Raw genomic sequence first — 26,616 nt, 5'->3', positions numbered from 1 at the left:
TACCACACAAATGTTAGTATAGAAATTAAAGTGATAATCAATGACCTAATTTCAGTAGCACTAGCTACATAACATAATTATTCGTGTACGTTATATCAAAATGAAAGCCCATACAAGCTGCATTCTTTAAATCTTTGGTATAAATGTAACTGGACCTTTAGAGACATCGTTGAATATCATATTTATTTTTGTAAATTAAAATTTACATTTATTTTTGTTTTAACTTTACTCAAAATACCACCAGTTAATGCAATTATTTGATCTTCAAAGTTTCTTAGTCCATTACTACAATCGCACATAATTTTAAGATTTCTCCAATAATTAGATAAGTACGTATCAATGTCGGCGAGTCCGAACAGTAATTGTTTGTATGTTCTCTCCTGATACGAAGTAGTTTTTATGTATGGCATTTTACTACTCGATATGATAAAGAGCAGTCAAATAATAAAATTCTTTATCAAAGCACATATTGTTTATATGCCCCTATCACATCGTATCAGCAATAACTATTGGCTTAAATCACAACAAGGTCACGGCAACCACCACCTGTGCACTGACCATTAAACAATATGTATGTAATTAATTACTATAATACCGAGACGGCGGAAATGGAAAATAAAAAACTTACCAACATATCAACGTACCATTAGCATTTGTTTTGTAAACATCGTCAACGAGAAACGTAAATATTTAGCATAATAATTTGTAATAGGCAGTGACGCTTTGACAATTTATTCATCGCTTGATTCACAATTTTATAAGTGTTAACAAATTAGCGACAGTCTATATTTACATAACAAAAAGACTATTTTTTTTTCATCACATATTTAGCCTTTTTAAGGCTTTTTCACGTAATTTGTAATCGATTGCGACGGCAAGACTAAAATCATCTTTTACTGTCAACTTTTCTACTAATTTTACTTTGACAGATTTTCAAAATTTACTGGAAGAACATAAAAATACTTAATTTACTATCATGTTGGCTATTTATTCACATAAGTTCTCCATGTGATGTCAATTAGCATACATATATACGTTGGCTTAATACACCTACATATTTTCTCATTAGTCTTATTTGTTTTATACACTTCTAATTTTTTAACTAGGAATTAGTTAAGAACAACATCAGTGAAAATACTATTTATAAAAAAAAGTGCGCTGTCTGCAAGGGACAAAGAACAAGATGAAAAGAAACAGATTTTACACAATACTTACGTGTCATATCTAGGATAAGATGACGGATACGGAGAACCGGAGCCAAAATAATTTCTCGCTCCTAATGGAAGTGGTTGCATATGAGGTGGCACGTGTTGGGCAACGTGCGCCACGTGGTATCCATCGCCGAATAGTGTTTTCGTATAGGGCGTAGTCCGGAATGGCCTTTTCATTCTGCGTCGTCTCCTGTAGTTCCCATTCTCGAACATATCTCCGCATTGTGGATCTATAACAACACTGCACTCACAGCGAGAATGGCTAAACAGTAAGGTTTCGCTAGCAATTCGCATTTCAATGGTAATGATTATGAATGAAGATGACGGATGAATAATCGCTTAGCCTTCATCGTTCGCATTGCATTATATTAGTAATACACTAGTCTACTAGCAGATTTTGATATACAAAAATATAATAAAACAAACATACCTAAAGTCCAATAATTTCCTTTCCTTTCACCCCCACCTTCACGTGGTACTTTAACAAAGCATTCGTTTAGACTGAGATTGTGTCTTATAGAATTTTGCCATCCCTTTTTATTTTTTTCAAAATATGGAAACTCCTTGGTGATATAAGCATATATTTCGCTGAGAGTGGCTCGTTTCGTTTGACTATTTTGTATCGCCATTGAAATAAGGGCCACATAAGAATAAGGAGGCTTGGTCAGGGCTTGCGCTGCTGTAGTGGATTGAGGCTTCAATTCCGAGCTCCCAGGACTGACAGGCGCCGCCGTTTTTGATTTGATTTTGGCTTCATTACTGTTACTAATAAAATTTAATGTCACAAATGTAAAATATATGTAATATCATAATGATACCTAAAGATTATTAACATACCTGTTGTTATTATTGCTAGAACTATTGTTGTCCTCTCTGGAGAGAGAAGGCAATGAAAGAGTTTGATATACCCTGGAAAGATCTTCTTCTCCTTTAACATTTTGGGAGTTGGGAGTATCATTTGCACTGGTTTCTTGAATACATATTCTATTATCATACGGCTGGGTACCTATAAAAAGAATTCTTAGGTTATAATAGTTATAGTAACAGCAAGAACTTTAACTCTACAACCTTGTTAAAATTAGAAGTATGCAAACATTGCAACAAATACTTGGATTTTAATCAATGTTTTCTTTTCATTGTATTCTTATAATATTCTACACCATAATTAATAAAACATATGCACATTCTTACTTCTTATATCTCTTTATTTTTATTTAGCAAATGTCAGGAATTAAGCATTATATATAATACCTAATAACTAATTCATAAATTTTGTAGTACAAAAAGGCAATTCAATATAACCTTAACAATAAACTAAAATTATTTATTGCCCCTGGCATCAAACTTAACAATATCATAAAAGGTGAAGACTCTTAAAAAAAACTCTATTGTCATAATAAATATTATTTCTAGTTCCAAATTGTTAGGAAGAGGTTTGCGGTCGATGTTTAGACTGACTAGTATGGTAGATGAAGTATATTTAAAATTTTTAAAAATAATGCCTCATCTTGGTGTCTTCTGATTCTATATAGTAAAATATCAAAATGTATATACTGTGTCTTTATGTACAGCTTAGTAAATTTTTATATATACATATATATGTTTAGTTTGTGGCGGGTTGTACGGTGGTGAGAATCAGCAGCAGTTATCAATCGAAACAATTCTTCAGAGCACTCCCCATGATAAGTTCAGTTTCAGTGGATCGAGTCGGACAGTAAGGCGCTGATCGTCAACAATTCGAACCGCCTGACTTTGAATGCTGTCTAACGAAAGGAGTTGGTACTGTGGCGTACCTGGCCATATGTGAGAACAGTATTCCATATGTAGCCTGACTTGAACCCTATACAATTTCAGGCGATGTTCCGGCTTGAAATACCGTCTCGCTCTATTGAGCACTCCTAATTTTTTGGAAGCTATCTTAGCTTTTTTCTCCACATGACCACAAAACTGGACATCGCTAGATATATTGACGCCAAGAACCCCTAGACTCAATTTATTATCAAGGGAAATACCCTGAAAGTTAAGAGATACGACAAACGGTGTCTTTTTTGCGGTGAACGCGCAGACTTGTATCTAAAATAACAACACAACCACTATTCTTCATTGATACCCACCATTGTATTATTAATATACGCAGTTAGATCATTATTCCTTCATTAATTGAAAAAAGACCCTCAAATGCCTTTTAATAACTAACTGTATATAACTCATTGGTCCAATTTCAATGCTTATAATGAATTCAAAATATTGCTATTATGTTATTATATTTAAAGCTAGAAATGTAGCCAATCTTACACGTACGTGCCTCCCGATATGGGTTTCTTGGAATTAGTCGTTTACCGCTGGCTAACCAAGCATTCAACACTTTCGTAGCTAACTATTCATTACAAATAAAACCTTACCAACCTGCTATTGTTGATCAAACATGATTCAAAAATAATACAAGTCAGAACACATTTAACGCCAATAAATCCGATACCTATTCATAGAAAACCTGGTAATACAAAATCGTATCATAATATATTGTTACAAAATAATCAACTCCGTGGAGTAAGAACCATATGAACATTAGCTACTTAAGTCATTCTAAATAAAAACCAATTCTACGAAAAAGGAGTTCAGCATTATTCACTTCATCCTATTTCAAAACACCTTAAACCAGGAGAAAATCTTAAAATAAAACACTAATCAAGCCGCCTTGCTAATATGATATAAATAGACTAATACTCTCTCGTAGCTATGTTTTCTATTATTATTTGTTTTTTTTTTTTTTTTTTTGTCTTGTTTATTCTTATTATTTCTACATTCTATAAAAAAATATACTAAAAATCGAGTATATTATTTGCCCTCAATCCCCTTTCTCTTCATGAATTAAGTTATTATTTTTTATGAATTTTCATAAGTTTCTATATAGCAGTTATTAAAAGAGAAATATTATGTCAATGTTGTTAATGTAATATGATATTCTCTATGTGTTGTCGATCATTTTATTTAATGTCATAATTTACTAAACCGGCGTATGTATCATCAATAATACCACTCCATCCATCCATTCAAAAAAGTACCATACCATAGTTTGGTAAACATTATTGCTTCTTTTTGGTACTATAAAAAAATCAAGACCTTTCGAACCGAGAAATTTACAAATGCCTATAATGCAAAATTTCTATGACATTCTCATTTCAAACCCAATTTCTGAGCATAAAAATATGTAAGCCTGTATCTAGTTATGCAATTTATCTAATATTTTCATCATCATCGTCTTTACCATCATTGCATCATTTATCATATCCCATGGCGCTACCGGTTAAAAAAACATCTATGCTTGTTGTAAACTAATCTTCTTTATATTTTACTTTTTAAATTATATTATTGCTTATTGTGTTATGTTTATATTTATTGTTTTGTCTACTTCAGTTGTCATATTTCTCATTGTCAACATACATTGTATATTAAAGGTTTTGAAAGGTCGGCATGTTTTTTCGACTCCTTATTAATTACAGTCCTATACTAATGCCAAAATACTAATCATCTGTATATAAAAATTCAATCAAATCTGAAAAACATCAACTTTACGAACTTTCATGTCAATAATGTTAGATCTATAAAACTATTATTCCTTGAAGCTAGAATAATTCACATATGATTGAAAATATATTTTTACAATCGATAATATTGCGTATACTACTCTTATATAATAATACTCTTTCCATGATTAAGTACAAAATGTTATTATGTCCCCTTATTTTACACGAGTGTGGAAGAATGCGTCAGACAGACGCCGCAGGCCGATGTGGTTGCATATCGTATTCGAACGGAGCTGTGAACACCGCAAGGTATTGTGTCGCTTATAGAACAATGCGTCGTATTTATAAAACATTAAAAGCCAGCGTATCGTTCGTGAAATTAATAACAAATAACAATTGTGAAACGTTAGTTCGGGAGCAGTGCGAATTACCCATGCCTGTGAATAACTCAGATCTGAATGTTCAGCGTAACGATAGGACTCAACGCGATGATCTTGATGGAACTCACATAAATATTTAGCGTATCGATGGGACGCGGTTTGATGATTTTGATGAGACTCGTCTTAATATTCACCGACCCGATGGGACTTGGCTTAATGAACATGATAGGACTTATTTAATTATCCAATAATCGACAAAATTTGGCTTGGATTCAATAGAAATATTCAGGAAAACATGAGATTCGGCTTGATGATCTTATCTGAATACTCAGCGATACGATTAGAACTCACCTTGTTCTTAATGGGATTCATCTTAATGACAAAGATCACTTTAATAGAATACCCGAATTAAAGATAAGTCTTGTGAATTATAATTCTTCGAATTTCACTTTTTTCGGAGGTTAGATCACATTAGGACAATAATATGTTAATTTTTCATTTTATTTTCGCTCTGATAGAGCAAATTTGTAAAAAAGGGACATAAAACTTATGACACTAGACTATAAATTGTTTATCGACGATATATGTAGAGCGGCTAGCAATCATAAATAGCGTATATATAACCGTCAAATAAAAAACGATCTAAATTCATTACACACCACAAACCTAAATGGACACAAATTGTTACCCTTTGACTTTAGATATTCCAAAACTATATTTCAAATATTTTTTTCCCACGAATAGACTATTTCAATAGTAAACAAATACATATTGACGAACGACGATATTTCACAAAAAGGATGAACACATATGGATTAATAACGTAAAATTTCCTTTCACAACAAGACATTATTGCTCCCATAAAAATGGCAACTTCACAAAATCAATAGTAATATAACCTATAGAACCAACACAAAAAAAATCCTATCAATTTAAAATAAAAAATTGTAAATAACGATTCCTAATTCAAAGTAATGACATAACAGAGTCCCAAAAAAATCAAGTCGAAACAAAAACCTGCTAACTTTAATCATGTCCAAATTACTAAACTATACTACTAATTGTATTTATAATTATCGAAGATGTCGTACAACATACACAAAATTGGTGAATTAAGTACCTTTTCCTTTTTTTAGACATCATCGTGGAATGAAATCTCATAACACCCATCGACGTTAGTTGCATTCCTTAAATACGTACCATTCAACACAAACACGTGTTCAGTCAGATAACGTACGTATACATATTTAATACTAGCTTATACTCGTGGCTTCGTCCGTGTTACGGTAGCCTATGTCTCCATCCCATATTTAAATTATTATAGTAATCGGTAATATAGTAAGATAAATGCTGTAAAGATGAGAGCTTTGAGAAGTATGTGTGGTATGACATTAAAAGAAGAGTAAGAAACAGTGTGATTAGAGAGAAGTGTGGACTGAAAGACGATGTAGTGACAAAAATCGAAAAAGGAATGTTGCGTTGGTTTGGTCATTTGGAGAGGATGGATGAAAGAAGAATTACGAAAGAGATTTATCGAGCAAGAATGAATGGAAATGTTGGTAGTGGCCGCCCTAGACGGACGTATGTCGACCAAATAGGCGACGTGCTGAAGAAGGGCCGAATTAAAAGTACCCGTAACCGGCGAGCGTGTATGAAAAGATTGATGAATGTGGAAGAAGTGAAAGAGGTTTGTTTGAATCGAAGCATTTGGCGTTCCATTGTTTCTGCCTACCCTAATGGGAGACAGGCATGACAGATATGTATGTATGTATGTATAGTAATCGGTTAAGCCGTTAAGGTATCAAGAGGTAACAACCTCACTTTTACATTTATAATGTTAAAAAGGATTAATGACTAGCATGAAATCCGTCATCGTTACCGTCCATCACCATTGCCTACAATGCACTTAATTCTACCAATATAGACATTATACAAGAACAAATCATATCGATCTGACTCTTTCTCACTAAGTCGAAATTTATAAAAATCGAATTTATGTTATAGATCCTTTTAAGAGCAGTAAGACATAGATTTTCGACACATTTATCCTTTAAAAAAATAAAAAGAGGAACTTCGAAATTTAAGGATTTGTAATCAATCTTCCAATTCGTATTATGTAAGCGTTCTTAAAACAATGCTGAAAGAGCGAGTATACGTGCATGTACTGATTTTCTTTTAGGTATATTATTACCTACCACGTTGCTACTTATTTTCTTTCTTCCATCCAATTGTGTTTTATTATGTGATTAAGTATAATTACTAAATTGCATTCGCAACTTCTTCCATAAAACTTTAAAAATCATATAGACTTTTCAATTTATTTTTTATAACAGCGAAAATATAACAAGCTTATTATAGAAATAAAACTTAGTGAAATGCATGTCACAAAATGAAAGTCTTTCTGTGATATATTATCTATAGTAGGTATTATTCCAATTTATAAAGGTTTTAAAATTGTTGTTACAAGATTGACCTATTTGTTTCTATTAGGTAATTGAACTTGCGAAGTATATCTGATATTGTTCGAGTTATTTATACTTAATAGCAATGTCAATTTGATTAACAATAAATACCAATACCTTTATCGACTATTATAAATGTGAAATACGAGTATTATAAATGTGAAAATAACTCTTCGTCCGTCCTCACCTTTGAAGGACTGAATATATTTTGATGATTTATTTTAAGCTGATTTAATTAATTAATGTAACTGTATGATTTTGTTTTTAATTCGTGTATTTGGTTTATCAATTCGATTATGTTTATCAAAACTTACGATTAATCTGTAATTATTAAAATGTAGTTAGAATGTAGAAGTACGTTTAAGTTATATGTAATTTTTGTTGTAAAATAAAAAAAATAACTTAACATTAATTATGGTGTAAAATATAATAAAAACCACGTATCATCGACGGATTGATCGGATTAATCATTAATTATACCTTATTGCTGATATTTAAACCGTGAAGCAGTTGTGTTTGCATGGCTGTAGAAGGTTCGGTTTGAAGGGTGGGATATGGCGTGAATTTACAGGGTACAGAGGAATAACATCTGAGTCCTCAGGAATGGCAACGCATGGGGGATATCATGGGCGAAACAGTATACTTTGTTATGTCCATGGTACTGCTCATAACTATAGGCGACGGTTACCATTTTCCATCAGATGGGCCGTCAGCTTGTTTGCCATTCTAAGTAGTATAAAAAAAACTGTACCAGTTAATCTTTTTATGTAGATAATTTAAATACTTCTTTTTGTTATTCTATCAAATAGTTCTCTGGTGTTTTCGTTTTCGTAACAGTGTATTTAATCAAATCAAATAATATATATTTAGTATCATTTGAAAAGACTCTCAGCCGTTATAAAATGGTCAACTTCTAAGGAAAAACCTAGGCAATTAAGTACTATTCCACAAACTCCTACGAGAAGTTGCAGTTAAATGCCAGAAATAATGCGTATAACATTTTTTTCTTTTCTATTTTAAACAAACTTATTTTTCTCTAGAAGCATTACTTTTTAGAAATCTGTAACAATTACTGTAACTGAGTAACTTCTTATTTTCATTCAGGAAAATAATAATATTTACAAATAATCTGTTAATTAACGTCTAATTAACTAAATGCGCATTTTTGTATTAAAGAGAAATATTTACTTATATATCATTGTGACAATAGAAAGCTAAGATTTTGGGTATTTCTAGACACTTATCCCTTCCGGCTATTATCCTACGAAATACAATCTGTACGATCAATTAGCAAACAAGATGTAACAGAGAAGGAATTACCTCGGGCCAATATTATCAAACACCTGGTTACAGGGATGTATGTATGTACACCCGACATATTTTTTAAATGAATAAATACTGAACGAGACTGGCATAGCAAATTTATTTTTATTTTTTTCTATTATTATCTTGATTGTATTTGTATATAATACGTACGAATATCTAAATCTTTAGCGCTTCAATAAATACCTACTTATGTATTATTACCTACCTACCTACCTACTTATGTATTACTCAGGTTAATTTTCGTCTCGAAAACGAGCGAAATTTAATAGTCTGTTTTTTTTCTACTGTTCATGTCAAATCGATCTTATTACAGCTATATAACAGCTTCTGGAAAATCTTCGGTTCAGGTTTTAGACATTTCATGTAAAGTGAACAAAGAGATATTAAAAAGTGGTAATGGTCGACTTACACTAACTAGTCGAACTCGATCCATGGGCGTTATTTAACTCGTCTACTGATAATGGCGTCGATACCCCACTCATACAAAAGGTAATTGTTCTCTCAAACAATAAAGTTTAATAACGTAAGGTTTCTAGGTAAGGTGCGAATATGCATTGTGGACCGAAGTAATACGCGTCCCGATGACGGCCACTAGTTGTAGTTAGGTAACAGCATATAATCTTATGTAATAACGCACCAATTATTCAATCGTGATTAAGATTAATAACTTTTTTTTTTAAATACGCATAAGCCTTCAATTGTGGTAGAGGCTTTGTTTAACAGTTTCGAGGGAATGATAATATAATTGACTTGTCAAATGGAGTTCATTCCTAACGCTCATTATTACTAGTAAGGAATCAGGATAACCAATTAGAAAAATATCGTCATTAATATAAATGCTTTTAGCTTGCTAGCTTTTTATGGTGTCAGTGACATTGCTTTAAATTTATATCACGGTCTTTTTACTGACCATGTAATTTTAGACATAGTACATTTAAGTAAAGAGCAACTGTTGAGTTTCTTGCGGACTTTTCTTAACAAATGACACTCTGCAGTAGATTAAAAAAATTACAATTTAAAACTGCTTGTAAACAATTATTTGAATAAAGATAATTTAAATTTGTTCTAGCTGACGTATTTAGTTGGCTACACATTTAACACCTTTTTTATAATTTCCTTTATTTTTTATTTTACTATTATTCTTTGAAAATCAATGATAATAATATGAAAATAAAATATCATCGTACTACTAAATGGTCGCGTATAACGCGGTTTCAGACATGTTTTCTCCCATGTACACTTAGGTTATGGAATAAGCTCCCTGCCTAGGTTTTCCCAAGAGACTACAGCATGGGGTTTTTCAAAAGGGGGTAAAGAGGTTTCTTCAGGGTCGGCAACGCGTGCGTAATACCTCTGGTATTGCAGACGTTCATAGGCTACGGTAACCGCTTACCACCAGGTGGGCCGTATGCTTGTTTGCTATCTCAGTGGTATAAAAAAATTAAAAAAAAAGACTGTACAAATATTGTCTCTATGGGTATCTCAGTCGTGAAGCAGCTGTGTTTAGAGGGTGGGATATATGAATATTGATATTACAAACATGAAAAACAAATACGTACATTACGTACAATAGATACAAAATTATGTTATATTCTACAATGTACCTATCTACATAATTATAAAAAGAAATATATAATTCTATGCAAATATCAAGGAATAATAAAGGATTGACTTATAATAAAAAATTATCTTAACTAAATATAGATTTGACGATATTTGATAAAATCGTAGCGACAATATCATTATTAACGATCCCTGCTAATTGAAAACTAATTAATAATTTCAGCTTTTCCAGATATTTGATTTCAACTTAATTTTTTTTTCTTTTATTTTCAAACTAAATTACGAAGAATCAGTAAAAGTATCCCTGTCCAAATTAGGGTATAATCTACTCATGTATCAAATTTCATTCAAACAGAAATACATCCATCTATCCATCCGTCGTTACAAATTTTCACGTTTATTATCTTAATAGGATATAATGATAAACATGAGCACGATGTAATAAATATCAACACGATGTATTTAATATCAAATACAGTGATAAAAGGTTAAAGAATTTTGTTTAGATTTGTTTCAACAAATTAAACAAGGCATTTCCATAAATAAATATTTTGAATGTACAAAATATAAAATTTCTCTGTCTATGCTTTTGTCTCAATAGACCGGTATTAAATAAGAGTTTAATTGTAAAATTTCAGTTATGTCCCGGAACCACACATAAAAAAAACTGGTGTTATATAAATACGTATATCTGTATTGTCGCTTATCTCAAATTCATAACCAGAAAAAAATATCTATTCACTCAATTAAGTATTACTGAATTATAAAATTCTTAATATACGTACTCGTCGTATCTTTACAAACATTCACATTTATAATAATAGACAAAATGATATTATTTCCCCAATTAGTATTAATTAGGCATAATAAAGCGAAAGATTATTCTTATTTTATTCGTTGGTAACTACCAGTCGGATTAGAAAAATTCTTGTTGCATTTGATAGTTCATTTCTTGAGGAAAGTTGTAGATTATTCAACAACAAGATAACGAGCGAAGTCATAGGATATAGTTAATTGCTATAATACGCCAGTAATTGCATCTACAGCTTTTATTCATTCATTTTGATAGCTAAAATTCTGACAGATTGAATAACCTATAACCAAAAATTTTTCTAGAATGTCGCTACGTATTAGTCGATTTTTTTATTGTAATCGCATTGTATGCGAAATTATAAACGGTTTGCAACAAGAGCACTTAGGTTAAGGGGACGTGACCGCTAACTGACGTCAGGGGTACGAACAAGCGAAGCGCCCGCTAGATACGAACGTTGTTATTAGATAAGCCAACATCAACACAAATCTCGACCAATACGAGCATTTCTTATAATCATCACGTGCTTACAAGCACGACAGTTATACAGGTAAATAGTAGTCATATAGAATTTGATCTTTCGTTTTGAGAAAATTTTTCAAAAAAGGTGCAACAAAACGAAAGATATTATTTAAAAAAAACAAACCTGTCACAAACCTATTTTAGATATTCATCTGTTTTGTCTCTTACTTTTACACTAAATTCTCAATTAGAAAGAAAGTAACAAAAGAGTGTAATATTTAAAATAAGTTTGTAGAATATTTTTGTATTCTGAATAAGGGGATAAAACTACAATAGGTTTTCTGAATTAATACATAAATAACTTTCATTCTAGAGCTGTCTAAACTGAAAACTACAACATTTTTATTTTGCCTTATCTTTATTTTATAGTGTTGAAATCCCAGAGTTATAAATGATAAAAGCATTGTAAATGAATTATCGGTGCATACAAGTCAAATCGATTTCTTTCAATGTCTAATCGATTTAGGTGTAAACTGTGCTAAAAGCGCTGCGTTAATGCCGAGTAAATACACGTTCTTATTTGTACTGAATTTGTTACGCGTCACTTTACGACCACAATCGTTGTTGGAACGTAGGGCTGCCATTTTGGTGTCATAAACCTACCCTATTGAAAAAGCTTAGGAAACTTAATGTTTAATGTAATTTTTACATTTGCATTTATATTAACACTAAGACTGCTTTCTTTATTTTTTTCATTATTTCCTAAAAAAATAATAGCAAAAATGTATTTCCTCTAAAATATAATAGTATTTTTTATTACAATATTGGCATTAATTTGTTTAATTAGACTTTTTTATTATTACTTTAATAATAAATAACGAACATACAATATTATTACATCTAAATTGTTGTATAGAACTAAATATAGTTAAAAAATTAAATATTATTTTGTGATAATTTCTTATAAATTTATTATTAATTCTAAGACTGCCTCAACTTATTTTTTTTAAAACGTACCTAGTAGATGTTGCTATCGGCTTTGTACACATGATGCTTCACTAACATTATAAAACACAAAACATTATAAAACAACCTATGTTAAAATTTCAGCCTTCTAGACTTATAATAGTTTTAACTGTGCATTGATAAGTCAGTCAAAAAGAAATTGTTGCCTAAATAGTTAAAATAGAAAACATACAGTATTTTGTTTCTAAAATATTCCATACAGACTTATAACAGAATGTTATGCTTTACATTGGCTTACATTCGTGTTATTAATGTTAATATTGCTTCCACTTTTTTCATTGTTATTTAAGTACCAAATGTTGAAAACATATAGTGTTACCTTCACTAAAGTGTTGTTTACATAAACAAATCCAAAATTAAACCATTCCACAATTCAAGTACATAATTATTACCGAATGCAATGATCTCACGAACCATTTCGTGGAAACCTGATTACAATGTAAACATTACCGTTCAAAATATCATGGAATTTTGATTTTATAAGCTCAAACCTGCGTCATTAGATATAGTTAAAATCTAGTCAACCTATTTCAAAATTGGACGAGAAGATAGGTATTTGCATAGCATCTTTAATATGATATAATTTTATAATGAATATTTAAGAAAATGCAGTGTTGAAAAAATATAAAATGTACGATGTACTCATAAAAAACTACATAATTTTGTAATATCTACATGTTATTTCAAAAAGAAAATTTGTTATAGTAAATTAGTAAACAAACACAGTAATAAAAAAAACTGTCCAATAAGAAGCAAAGGCGAGAAGATCAAAATGCTGAAACGAACCGTTGAAGGTTCACTTAGCGTTACAAGTAAAAATAATAATAAATCTATTTCTTATTATATCGTTAAGAAAATGGTCCGCCGGAAAAATAAATTAGTAAAACAAAAATCAAGGAGATTGGAGAGACTACAGTGTGAAATCACCCGTAGTCACCAGAAAAGGACAAATTAATGTTTGTTATTACAGGTGTGAATCTCCAAGAACATATCAAAGCTATTGTCGAAAAGACATTAATTTATTAAGGATTATGATCAATTCATTTTTTAAGAACCTATTAAACGTTCCGCTGTTAGACATAGACATTTATTCCTATAGAAAAAAACATCCTAGCCTATTTGTTAACTATAATGGTGACTAACGGCTTCGATGTAGGGTTTTTATTTTTATCCCTTAATTGGTATATTATTTCCCATTATAAGTTTGTAGATCGGTAAATCAAATAAAAAAAATTTTGGTTCCAACAAAGTAATGACCTTAAAATGTGCCTACTCGCATGGTTTAAAATTACCGAGATTACTATTTCATAATAACGATTGTTAATGTGAACAGTGTATGGAACACTACATAATATTATGTATAATATTTATGAAATTTGAGTTCGACCTACTTTTGTTCCTGCCTCTGACGAGAAATAATAATACTTTGCTAACGCACAATCCAAAACAATAATGTGTGTTTTTGTTTAAAGGGCAAGAAAAAAATATAAGCAATACCTACTGATCGGCCTTAAGACAAGTTACCACTAACGCTTGTTATGGGTTTGCGCACGATGCACAGTTTCTACTTTGTGTTTAGTTTCTTACTTACATTTTATTTTTTATTTTTTTTTTGCTTATAAAAATCTACCTCACATATCTTAGTTTCATTTACGACTTAGAACATATTTTCTCTCTAAATCAACCGTGTCAAAATAAATCACCAACTCTCATTCATAGATATTAATTTTATTATTATTGTTCGTATGTATATATAAATACAATGTATGTATGTGTATAAGATTCTTTTATACACTGATAACTAAGTACTGCTTGCATCGTCGGAGTATGAATTACGACAAATGGTGACTGTAATCAATGAAACGTATGGAAGAAAAAATATAAAAATAAATGCAAAAAAGACGAAGCTAATGGTTTTTGAGAGAAATGAAAGAAAACAAACAGCATGCCAGATAATGATAGGAGGTGAAAAAGTGGAACAAGTGCTTGAATCTCTATATTTGAGTTTCTATATTTGGTTTCATTGTTTACAAGGGATGGAAAGTGTGAGAGAGATATTAAAAGGAGAGCAAAAGCGGGAAACAGTGTTAACTGTGCACTGCTTATAATTAAATCAAGCAAAGCTCACCTTACCATAATTGAGGGAGTACTGACACCAACACTCATGTATGGAAATGAATCGTAGGTATGACAGAAGAAGAAAAGTAAGATAAATGTTGTAGAGGTGAGAGTTCTGAGAAGTATGTGTGGTGATGAACATTAAAAGATAGAGTGAACAACAGTGTGATTAGATAAAAATATTGACTGAAGGACGATGTAGAGACAAAAATCATAAAGAGAATGTTACGTTGGTTTGGCTATTTAGAGAGTATGAATGAAAGAAGAATTACAAAAGAGATTTATCGATCAAGAGTGAATGGAGGTGTCAGTAGGGGCCGACCGAATAGATTGATGAATATGAAAGAAACGAAAGAGGTTTGTTTGAATCGAAGCACTTAGCATTCCATTATTTCTGCCTACTCTAATGGGAGACAGGCGTGATAGATATATATGTATGTATGTTGTTCGCATATCTTAGATTAACAAAACGATATTTTCAATAATGTTTATACAATAATATAATTTGTAAAATTTCTAACTTTATGAAGCGCCCTAGAAATCTTTATATTCTATGATAGGTAGCTTATAATATTCTATCAAATAAGCCGCCAACCCAGCTTTTTAAACTTATTATTTTGCTAAAAAAAATTTTACCTTGTCTTTCATAATGTGGTATTGTATTGGCCATTATATTTTCTAATGATTTATTTTCTGTCCTCTTTTGTTTTCTTTCTGTCTTATATCCCATTCCTTGTTATTCCTTCCGTATTATTACTGTTTACGAGAGATAAAACTACTGTATCGAGTTTCTTATTAATAAACCTGGACTTGATTCTTTTAAGAAGCAACAAAAATATTAAGATATGTTTACTATCCCTTATTATCATTATTTATTATTCCATCAGTATATGAATAAAAACCAAGCATAAGACCGAAACAAAATAAATAACGTATTTATGGCGAACAAAGCTTATCAAGTTGCCTAAATAGAGGATTTCAATTCCCACTTAAAATAATTTACATATAAATCTATTTTCTAAATATTCTTCCCTTAAAATTACGAATACGTTAAGATATTAGCCAAACAATTGAAACGAGCGTACGAGTAGGTATCCACAAAAGCGTTGTAGGTACTTGTCTTTTACTGACCACCTGTTCTCTAATGGTGATTGATATGCTTTAAATTTCACAAGTATCTTGTCATTATAAATACATATACACGAAATGCTTATTTAATAGTGCCTATTATCTAACATTTATATAAAATAGTATTTTATAAATTAATTCAAATATATAGAAATAATAGTCACATATCGGTATTGTGATGCTTTGAAAAATAACGCAAATAAAATTTCATTCGAATTTCAAGGATCTACTCTTCAAAAATAGCACCAGTTTTTAGTGCAGGAGCCGAGTCGACCGGACGGAATTAATGACTTAGCAATTTACTCTTCGAATTAAATCCTACTGCGCTTACGTTATTTCAGTGCAGGGCGATTAAATCTATCAATGAATTTCCGGCACCAAACGCTTGACACTTTTAATATCGACAATCAACCAAGACCGTTCTGAATGAACAATACTGGTTTAGTCGTAAATTACATATTCCTAAGTTCGTGCCAACGCCGCGTTTGAAGTAGTAACATAAGCCCTTAGTGTGACGTATACGATTTTGGACTCTAACTTCTTTGGAATTAGGGTAATAATAAGTGCATTACGAGAAAACCACGATATTATACCTACTTTAATACAATAAGAACAGTACTTGTATATGCGAAGACGGAAACATAATACTTTAAAGTTCCTGTCAAATGATTTTGTTTACTGTTTAGATCTCATATCAAATCCTAATATATAACTGTACCTACTCTACATTACTAGAGGGAGACATTGTACAAAAGTTGTACACTTAGGTACCTCTGTCCTATTCGTGTTTCAACCATGAAGCAGTTGTGTTTGCGTGACTGTGTTTCGGTTTGAAGGGTGGGATATGAAGTGAATTTACAGGATACAGAGAAATAACACCTGGGTCTTCAAGACTGGCAACGCATGGGGGGGTATCGTGGGCGAAATACTATATTCTGTTGTCCATGATACTGTTCATGTCTATAGGCGACGGTTACCACTTTCCATCAGGTAGGCCGTCAGCATGTTGCCATTTTAAGTTGCGAAAAAAAACAGTTTTTATGCCACTTAATACAAACTCCACTTCGCTTAATTGTATACACAAAAAAATATACATATATAATACAAAAAAAAAACAGAAAAAAATAGAGGAATAAATTGCACACCTATTTCTTAGAAAAATTTACTTTCCCTTTAAACTTAATCTTGCTGGTTACTCTGTTTGAGTCTTAGATAAATATTTGTTTATATTACAGTTAATAGTTTTATAAAGTAATATTTTATGTATTTATTTATGTATATATTTATTTCTTTAATATATTATGTGTATGTTTATACTAGTCTAATTATATGTTTATATTATATGAATATATCAAGTATTATTTTATTTTTCCTCTATTCAGTAACGCGCCGTCTACGAATTTCTCGGTTTGCCCAATGATTGACTGGTAGAGAACATCGTCCGGTGTTAAGTCCGTTAAATGTACATTTTACTGTGCATTTACATTTTAAATAAATAAATAAATAAATAACGAAGTTAACTCACCCAATACACAAAAACGTATAACGTAGTAGTGATTATAAACTAAAAGTTTCACTAATTACACCCACAAAGTTAAACATTTGATATCATGCAAGTTATTCGATATTCTAACAGAAAGGTAGAGCTCGACATTACCTAGCTAGAGGCAAAAATATGATCGTGCCTAACACCCTATTTGTCTAGAGATACAATTAGGGTGAACAATCTTGCCCCTTTTGACCTTTCTTCACAAATACAGCCGACTATTCTTATAAATTTACGTACAAATATAAATATAATAAATACCTACAAGTCATTTTAATTTTGTCTTTGTATAAATGTATCTGTAATTGATCCAAATGCGAAATAGTATAAATCTTTCACTATGTTCTCGTACTCATAAGTAGGGTAAGTGCATTATAATTAAGTACATATTAGCTGTTCTGATCAAACGTTGTTTTCCTTCTACCGACTCCTATATAATACATTATTTTCTTATCAAAATAAAAGGAAAACAAATAAACATTTACAACTTAAAAAATCGGTTGAGCCCTTTCAAAGATTAGAACACAAGAACATCATGGGACGAGATACATATATTGAAAAGATAGAAGTGATCAAGATATTGTAAACTATTTTCTTTAAAAGCATTTAAAAAATATACAAACCTGTATGATGTAAACTGACGGAGCACAAGTTTGATGGTGTAGCCAAGGAGTACGCAGGCTCTTCTTTTGGCTTCAGTAACTCTTGTGTGGACACCGCGTGTATAGACAATTCCTGTACACCAATAATTTTACACGATCAATTATTCTGATAGTATACTAATGGTATATAAAACAAAAAATAATAATATATAAAACAAAAACAAAACAGATATAAAATATTTAATGAAATTAACACACATAAATATTCGATAAAAAAAACTATTCAAGTGTATAATTTATCATCATCCGTGTTTCAACAAATTCAGGGCTAATAAATTTAAATTACTATGACATTTCAATACAAACATTCTAGAATCGAATTCAATTGGATGCTATTGCATTCTAAAATTGAAAGTAAAATTAGAAAATACAATCCCAAAGTCCCTGAAGAAATTAGTGTCTAACGCCCAAACACGTGCGTACTATATTTTTCTAATGTTAATATTAAATCGAATCTCGAAGAGATGGCCAATAAATATTCTACAATATCTATTTTTACATACATAGGATGCTTTCACCGATCTTGAATGAACAGAGTCGACCCTCGTCGTAATGTTTGGTCGTTACGCTTTGGCGCATGTGACAAACTCGCAACTTAATGCCGACCTAATTTAACAGGTAGTTTGTTTGTCCTTACTTAATATTGTTTTGAAAGCGAGTATGTTTGTTATTTTATGGCACCTTAATGACTTAACCAAACACAAACAAATTTAGTATACACATAATATATTTGATGAAGAAGAATAAAAACTCCTTTACATCCCGTTCAGTAAACATATTCCAACCACGTGGACGAAATCGTGGGTAAAAACTAGTATACTACATTAATATAAAAATTAAACCAAACAAAGAACACGTACTATTGGTTAAAAAAAATTAAAATATAATAACAATAAACTCTTTATTGCGCACCCCAGAGATATATATACAAGGAGTATTTATTAAGAATGTGCATATACAAAAGGCGGCCTTATCGCTAAAAGCAATCTCTTATAGGTAACCTGGGACAATATATTATATACATACGGGGAAAATATATCTTTTATACGCTGTAACATTTACCAACAATTATACGTCATATTAAAGTAAAAAAGCAAATCTAAGCATTTATTAAATCCAAAAAATGAAAAATAAACCTTTTATAAGATATAATATTGGTCACTGGTAAACAATACTCCTTTCCACTCAGGGTTTGCTGGAAGAGAACTCTTACAGAGTTAAACTTGCCTATCTTTCTTTAATATAAAAAGTATAAATAAATAAATAATATGTATTATTATAGAACATCAAAACCGATCACTAGTACTTTATATAAAAGTAAAAAAAATGTTTGACTGGTTTAAAAAATCGTAACCTAACCTAAAATACTTTTGAACTATTTTCATATTGTCTGTGACGTTATACATCTATTTATAATTTCCATTTATCATTAGTCTATAGTTTGTTTGCGTGCATAAATCTAACAGTGTCCTCTATTTCAATACAAAAAAAGAAAAACAAAATACGCTAAAGCCTGTTTACTTAATTAACCTTATTTTTATTTATTCTTATTTCAAAGAAATATTTAGTTATTTATTTTTCCTGCGTTGTTTATTACTTTCAAATGTTATTTACGTTGGCTTGTAATTGTGTAATTTTATTCATTTACAATTATATTTTCATATACTTTTATTTTATTTATTTTAGATACACTATTAGGACTTAACGCGATAAAAAAATTTTGCAGGTAAATAATACCTATATACCTACTTCTTTATTGACGACGTTCATAATGTTTTTAAAAATATTTACAGTGTAAGTATTTAAAATATGTATAAACGACGCGAAAATTTAACTTTTATAATATCATTACATAATCATAATGGTTTACAGTTTTGTATATACTTTATTCTTTAGACGAAAACATTTTTCTCCTCATATTTTGGTAAGATACATACATTTAAAACAGAGATCCATACAGATTGCTAAAGAGATAATATGAAATACGTGCATATAATTGAGAACTTCCTCCCATTTGAATTTACTTATAAACATTTTTTTGTATTTTATTGTTCATAACAAATTAGTCTTGTGTATTTAATATATTTTTATCGGCACTAGTTCACACCAGGTTCGAATGACTTCACTGCCGCTCGGCGCTTGCCGCACGCGCCACAAAGTCAGCTTTTTGACAGTGTCAGCTATATCCGAGCTGATTTGTTCGCAACAGCTGCGCAAGCGCACCTATTAACCGCTGATACATGTTTGTCAGCCGGCTATTAGGGTGAAAGAGATAAAATTTCGGAATCATCTATATAAGAGCGAGATCGATTCATTTCTCCAATTCACGACCAATATTTATTTGCTGCATCGTGACATCCGAGAAAAATTCTTGTACCAAAAAATTAGAATTGGAGTATAAATGGGACATGGGTAGCAGGCAATTTTTCTTGATTCTATATAAAGAAATATTGGTCAAGGAATCTGTATTTATCTAATAGCGACGATCATAATTATTATCATAATTATTAAATATTTCAAATAATGCACGATAGGGATAATAAATTTTGAAAATCAACAATGACAACAAATTGGACGTTATACATTTTTCAAGGCAGATTTATAGATTTAAATTTGTATGTAGAAACGGTATAATAAAGACATTTATTACATGTCCACAATTTAAAAAAAAATATGTTCTTGGCTAGCAATCAAATAGAAATATTTGTCAACGCATCATTAGCCTATGAATTTAAATGCCATACAGGATGTGCAAGGTTAGCCTAGTTGTTAATTTTCTATAATACATATTCTCTTTCTAAACGAAATTCTATCAAAATGATTAGATTATTCATCGGGTCATAAAATTTTTTCTGTTTATTAACATTTTTATAAATATTTGGTTAACCTTAATGAGATAATAATATGGTTTACCAAAATTTAAAAACATTGTGAATAATATACATTTGTATTAAAACTAAACCATTCACTCTGTTTCTAAACACTAAATGTCTTTCTAGCACGATAGTAAATTTGTCCGTTCTAAAACGTACATAAATATTGGTAACAAAACAAATGTCAAACAAAAAAATATATATTTTCATTAACAATAAGATTCAGAGATTCTTTCCTACTGATGAATTAACCAATAAAATTTAAATAGAAATATTATTGTAGGAAAATGTATATAAATAAATACTTCCAGTATTTATAAAAAATGTCTGCTAACTTCGACATAGTGACAAGCGACAGCGGATCGCGGGGTGGGATTAAACCAAAATAGCACTGTAATTAATGGGCGTATCCAAGCCCACAATCTCAAAATGAGACGCATTTCGAGAATTTCAACACATACGTGATAAAACTCACGAATATAATATGCAAATATTATATAGTTACAACATATAAACGGTCGTAAACTGTATCAAAGCTTTTTTGTTATCTACATTTTCCCAATTAAACGTTAGTGGTGTCCCACTTTTTAAAAGTACTTTTTGTTATAATTCATGTCAATACTAAATAAGTAAATACATTAAAGATAACCATACCGTTATTCAATAAATATATATCAAATACACATACAAACATATCATATATGCATAAACAAATAATGTCTACACAATGATTATGTCAAATCTTACGTTAATAAAAAGATTGAAAAAAAACTTCTTCACAAAACTTGGTTTTCTAATGCTTCCACTTAAAAATAAAGTTGTATGCGAAAATATAATAAGCTTCAAATCTACTAAAAATATATAATATAACACGCAAGTGAAAACTGTTTTAATTTATATTTCCCCGAAAATGTTAACATAGAAAACACCGCTATGGTATCGAGATCAGTTATCTCTGTACTAATGTACTTTTTTAATCGATTGTTGAAACAAATTAATTACCTACAGTTTTCCACAAACTAGAATACATGACACTTTCATATTCAATGAATAAATAAAATACTGTTTGTGTTTAAAAGTTTACGACATCAGTCATTTTGTTTGTATGCTAACTTGTCAATGAGGTTCTTTTTTTATAAATTTTTATTCAAGTAAATTTAATTAGACCGATCTACTTCTATCATTCGAATGGAACAGCTAGTATTTCAATTATTTACAATCCAGACTTAACAATGTTTTGACAGACGATTATGCCTCAGAATCCATTTACCCACTCTCAGTGAGTGTAGCGTAGCGACGAATTGAACTGACGAGTGGCGTTTCTTTTTTTACCAAACGATTGTTGAAGTAAAAAATGTAAACATTTCCACTTCAATATCAACAACAACACTTCAAAAAAATTTATTGCCAATCAACATGATAAGCAGTACATTTACAAGACTACAATTACATTTTATGATAGCATCTAATAGATATTGTTGTAAAATATAATGATGGTAGTTTTTTTTTTTTTATTTAATACATAAACTAATTCAGTAACATTTACAATATTAATGTTAATAAACTCTATTTGTCACGTAAAATTAAATATGGTTGACAATATATGGGTTTATCAAATATTACGTTCAACGACTTTAATTATTCAATCAGGACTTACAATTACAAGCAATTTAAAATTATTTCACCAGAAAATTCGACATTAAAAGGGAAAATTATTATGGGATTTATACAGGAGTAAATTCTATCGTGGCGGTGTGGTCCCGGCATAGAATAGACCACTCCTTTCCGTTCCGTGGGTGTCGTAAGAATCGACTAAAGGAGGGCGAGGGACGGGCAGCAGCGTCCCTCTTAAAACGTCTCTAAAACCTGGCTGCGGTTGCCAATCCGTCTGCCAAGCATGACAACCACTGACAAACTCCCCAAGGGGAGGCTTATGTTCAGCAGTGGACAGTTAAAGACTGATATTATGATGATGAAACTCTATAGATTGAAAAGTTACTAAAATCATGACCTTCCTTTTTTACCAAATACCAAAGTATCATCACTGCCTGACTCATCAAACACCGGAACACAAAATACATACTTTACAATGCGTAAAAAAATATCACCATCTTTTATCAATTCCTTCATCCCAGTCTATCATCAATATTTTGAAATATTTCATACCTCAATGTTGCAAAACTACTTGCACGATACAATTATTAAAACCTTAAATATTTTGAATATAACAAATCTAACAATAACGAAAATTATAGGACATTTTAAAGAGACATTAATAGAAATAACATCTTGGTCAGTGAACACCCTTAGGGTTTAAACCTGAATAATAAAATACAAGATAAAACAATTTCAATCATAAATACGACATTGATTTTTTATTTTACCTTCTAAATTCGGACGAAATTACTAAAATTCTACAAGAACTAACGCCTACGATCGTTGTTTTTAAGAAACTATGATAAAAAAAATTACACAAAAATTGACTATACGCCCTAACACAATAGATTAAATTTCAAGACATTTCTACAGAGGGCAACGTTCTCGGTTAATAGCCATTTTATTGTAATGTCAGCTTTTTGTTTTCTTATTTTGAATAGAAAAAAAATTAATACTGGTAAAAAATATTTTTTTCAGCCAGTGTTTATTTCAATTACAGACATAGAATATAATATAGACCTAGAATAGGCAGGTATTATCCATAAGAAATAAGGTAAATGAAAATAAAAAAATAATAATTCGAAACGCAATATACCGCGAAATCAATAATCAAAAATTAAATTCAAGAGACTATCAACGTAGATTTATGATACTTATTAAATACATGGAGTACAAATGGAATCAAACATTAAAAATTGCAACAAAGTCAATTGGCTCGTGAAATAGGCCCATTGTGTATTGAACACGACCGAATTAGCTGTGTAGCTTAGCAGTGTATCCGATAAGCTACTTTTCAGGGCCATCGCCTTATGTAGCCCTTGTCATCTATTGCTTAAGACCGATTCTTGGCTGTAGTGCACAGTAAATGCAAAATGACGCTTGAGTAAAATATAAACATGTAAAAAAAGTACGAAAGGGCCACCCACGAGTGTAACTCGACATATCGTATTACACACGTAGTTACTGTTTTAAAACAGAAAAAAAACTATACCTAGTACGTGTTATATTTTTTTTTTATTGAAAAAGGTCCCCACTTTAAACGAAGGATTCTTTCCTTTTATTCTAGTCACCCCTTTGTTTAATTTTACACAAAAATAAACAAATAAAAAATGTTTCTGTTATTTTGATACTATTTTCTAAACTTTGTTGAGTCAAGAAACATCCCATTCAAAATTTCAATACATATTTTAACGATTGTGGCTGCAAATTTTGTTACAATAGCATAACCAGAGGGAGACTTTGTACAAAAGTCGATTGCTTGTAAAGCAGTTGTATTTGCATGACTGTGTTTCGGTTTGAAGGGTGGGATATGGCGTGAATTTACTGTCCTCAGGGATGGCAATGCATGGGGGGTATCATGGGTGAAACAGTATACTCTGTTATGTCCATGGTACTGCTCATGTCTATAGGCGACGGTTACCACTTTCCATCAGGTGAGCCATCAGCTTGTTTGCCATTCTAAGTTGAATAAAAAAAAATGGGAAAATGCTACCTCCTTACTTTGAAATTGATACAATTTTAGTGCCATAGATTAATTAAAAATAAATTCAATAGCCCACGTTTGGTCTCAATATAATCACAAAATTTTGTGTAATTCCTTGTTCTTAGATAATTCATACAGCATAAGTACTGTACTAAATTTATGATCACTGTGGACATAGTAAGAAAAAATACAATCCTTAATATCGTAATACATCGTAATGAATAGACTATGTATAGTACCCATTTTAAAACTTAGATTGTCAAGTATAACTAATAAGTTCGTTATACTAACTCTATGTTTCATACTATTACAATTCCTTTACCTATAAATTAATTGGCATTGTAAACAACGAATAAAACTATATTTTATTCAAAACCATAACATTTTTTATAGACTTTCTTATTTATATTAATAAAATTAAGTTCTGAACGATGCAACAATAAAATGTCATCCAAGGGTTTAACGATTCACACAAAAGTTTGAAATTTGAAAACTCAATTTCATCGCGAAACACACTTTACATTCATGTCACAATATTTGCCCTCAATAAAATTATTATTATTAATAAATAAATCATGTCAATGTTACATGCATGACGAAAATGATGTTGGTACGAACCGTATTATGCATAGCTTAATCGACAAAACGTTGATATTTGTCAATGTCGCAGAAAATTTAAATCACCGTCATTATGGTTAATTCAGGTTTACTTGGATTGAGAAGAAAGACTTGAAACTGTATATAGATAAACGTACAGTAGACTTTGACGACTTGCTAGTAGATGTGATGGCCTGCAAAGTGTAACTTCGAATGTGATTTAAATATATGTAATGAAATTATACTTATATACATGATGTCTGTATATAAGATTTATTTAAAACAAAAATATGTGTGTCTTAATAAAAAGCAATAAAAACCAAAATAATATTTTTTATATGCCTCTATGTTTGTTCCAGCCTCACGCAAAAATAACTGCACTAAAATAAAATGCACTTTTCACTTTCCTGTCGCTAAGCAGCTATGACTAATAATACGTTGTGTTTTGGTTTGAAGGGTGGAATATGGCAATGAAGTCACAAAGTATGAGAACAATATCTTAGTCTTTAGAACATTTTTATGGATAATAATGAAATGGTTAGATAATGTATAAACTGTATTCTCCGTTGTCAGACGACAGTCATCACTTTCCATCAGGTGAGCAGTCATCTTGTTCACTCAGGGTCGTCTTAATTATGTCAGGGCCTCTAGGCAATGCGCGTCTCGCTCTAATATTATACCTAATTAAAAACTACTGTAATATTATTCTTCTAAAACATCTTTAAAGCCTAACTGCGGTTGCCAATCTGCCTGCCAAGCGTAGCAACTACTGACAAAACCCCCCCAGGGAGAGGCTTAAGTTTAAATTTATAAACTTCTGTTATGTACTCTAAGTAAATAAAATAAACAAACAAATAAGAGTAGACCTAGCAATGTGGGGGGGGGGCTCCTAGGCAGTCGTTTGCACTGAGTCATGGTTAATCTAGCCTATAAAGGTTTAATAAAAAACAGTAACTCTATTGTCATAAGAAATAAATAAATAATATCGCTGACTCGCCAGATGCTTATGTACCCAGACGTAACGTAATGTCACGGTTGACCCCAAAACGTTATTATGCGTTTTGAGACAACCTTGAAATTTAATGACTACATAATGCAATATTTTATTATTAACTATTATATTAAACATATAATATTAATTTAACAATAACTCTGTAAGTGCAACATAAATTTTCGAAAATTTGTCAAAAAGCTACTCAATTTTTAAAAGTCGACAATACAACGCACGCCGGGTCTACTGACTTCTAATTATACACATGAAAAATAAAAAGTTGCAATAGTTAG

The 26,616-nt window shown here is 30.7% G+C and overlaps 1 protein-coding gene across 6 annotated transcripts in view; it reads right to left on the bottom strand.

Annotated features, from left to right (window-relative positions):
* The window catches only part of LOC113518601 (forkhead box protein L2-like), a 52,501-nt gene that overhangs the window by 7,373 nt on the left and 18,512 nt on the right, over positions 1 to 26,616 (bottom strand). For 4 of the 6 annotated variants that reach the window (XM_026903587.3, XM_026903569.3, XM_026903601.3 and 1 more), the window contains exons 3-6: positions 18,184 to 18,295; positions 2,049 to 2,217; positions 1,642 to 1,976; positions 1,216 to 1,441 (exon numbers count right to left, since the gene is read on the bottom strand). In XM_026903587.3, the coding sequence (XP_026759388.2) occupies positions 1,216 to 1,441; positions 1,642 to 1,976; positions 2,049 to 2,217; positions 18,184 to 18,295 (842 nt within the window). The remainder of the gene's footprint in view (positions 1 to 1,215; positions 1,442 to 1,641; positions 1,977 to 2,048; positions 2,218 to 18,183; positions 18,296 to 26,616) is intronic. The other 2 variants (XM_026903581.3, XM_052896656.1) reach the window with 1 other exon arrangement.

The sequence above is a fragment of the Galleria mellonella genome, unplaced genomic scaffold (assembly GCF_026898425.1).
Source record: "Galleria mellonella isolate WM207_F2 unplaced genomic scaffold, CSIRO_AGI_GalMel_v1 utg33, whole genome shotgun sequence".
Taxonomy (NCBI): Eukaryota; Metazoa; Arthropoda; class Insecta; order Lepidoptera; family Pyralidae; genus Galleria; species Galleria mellonella.
Note: the sequence above shows the minus strand (reverse complement) of the source record. Positions and strands in the feature narration are given on the sequence as shown.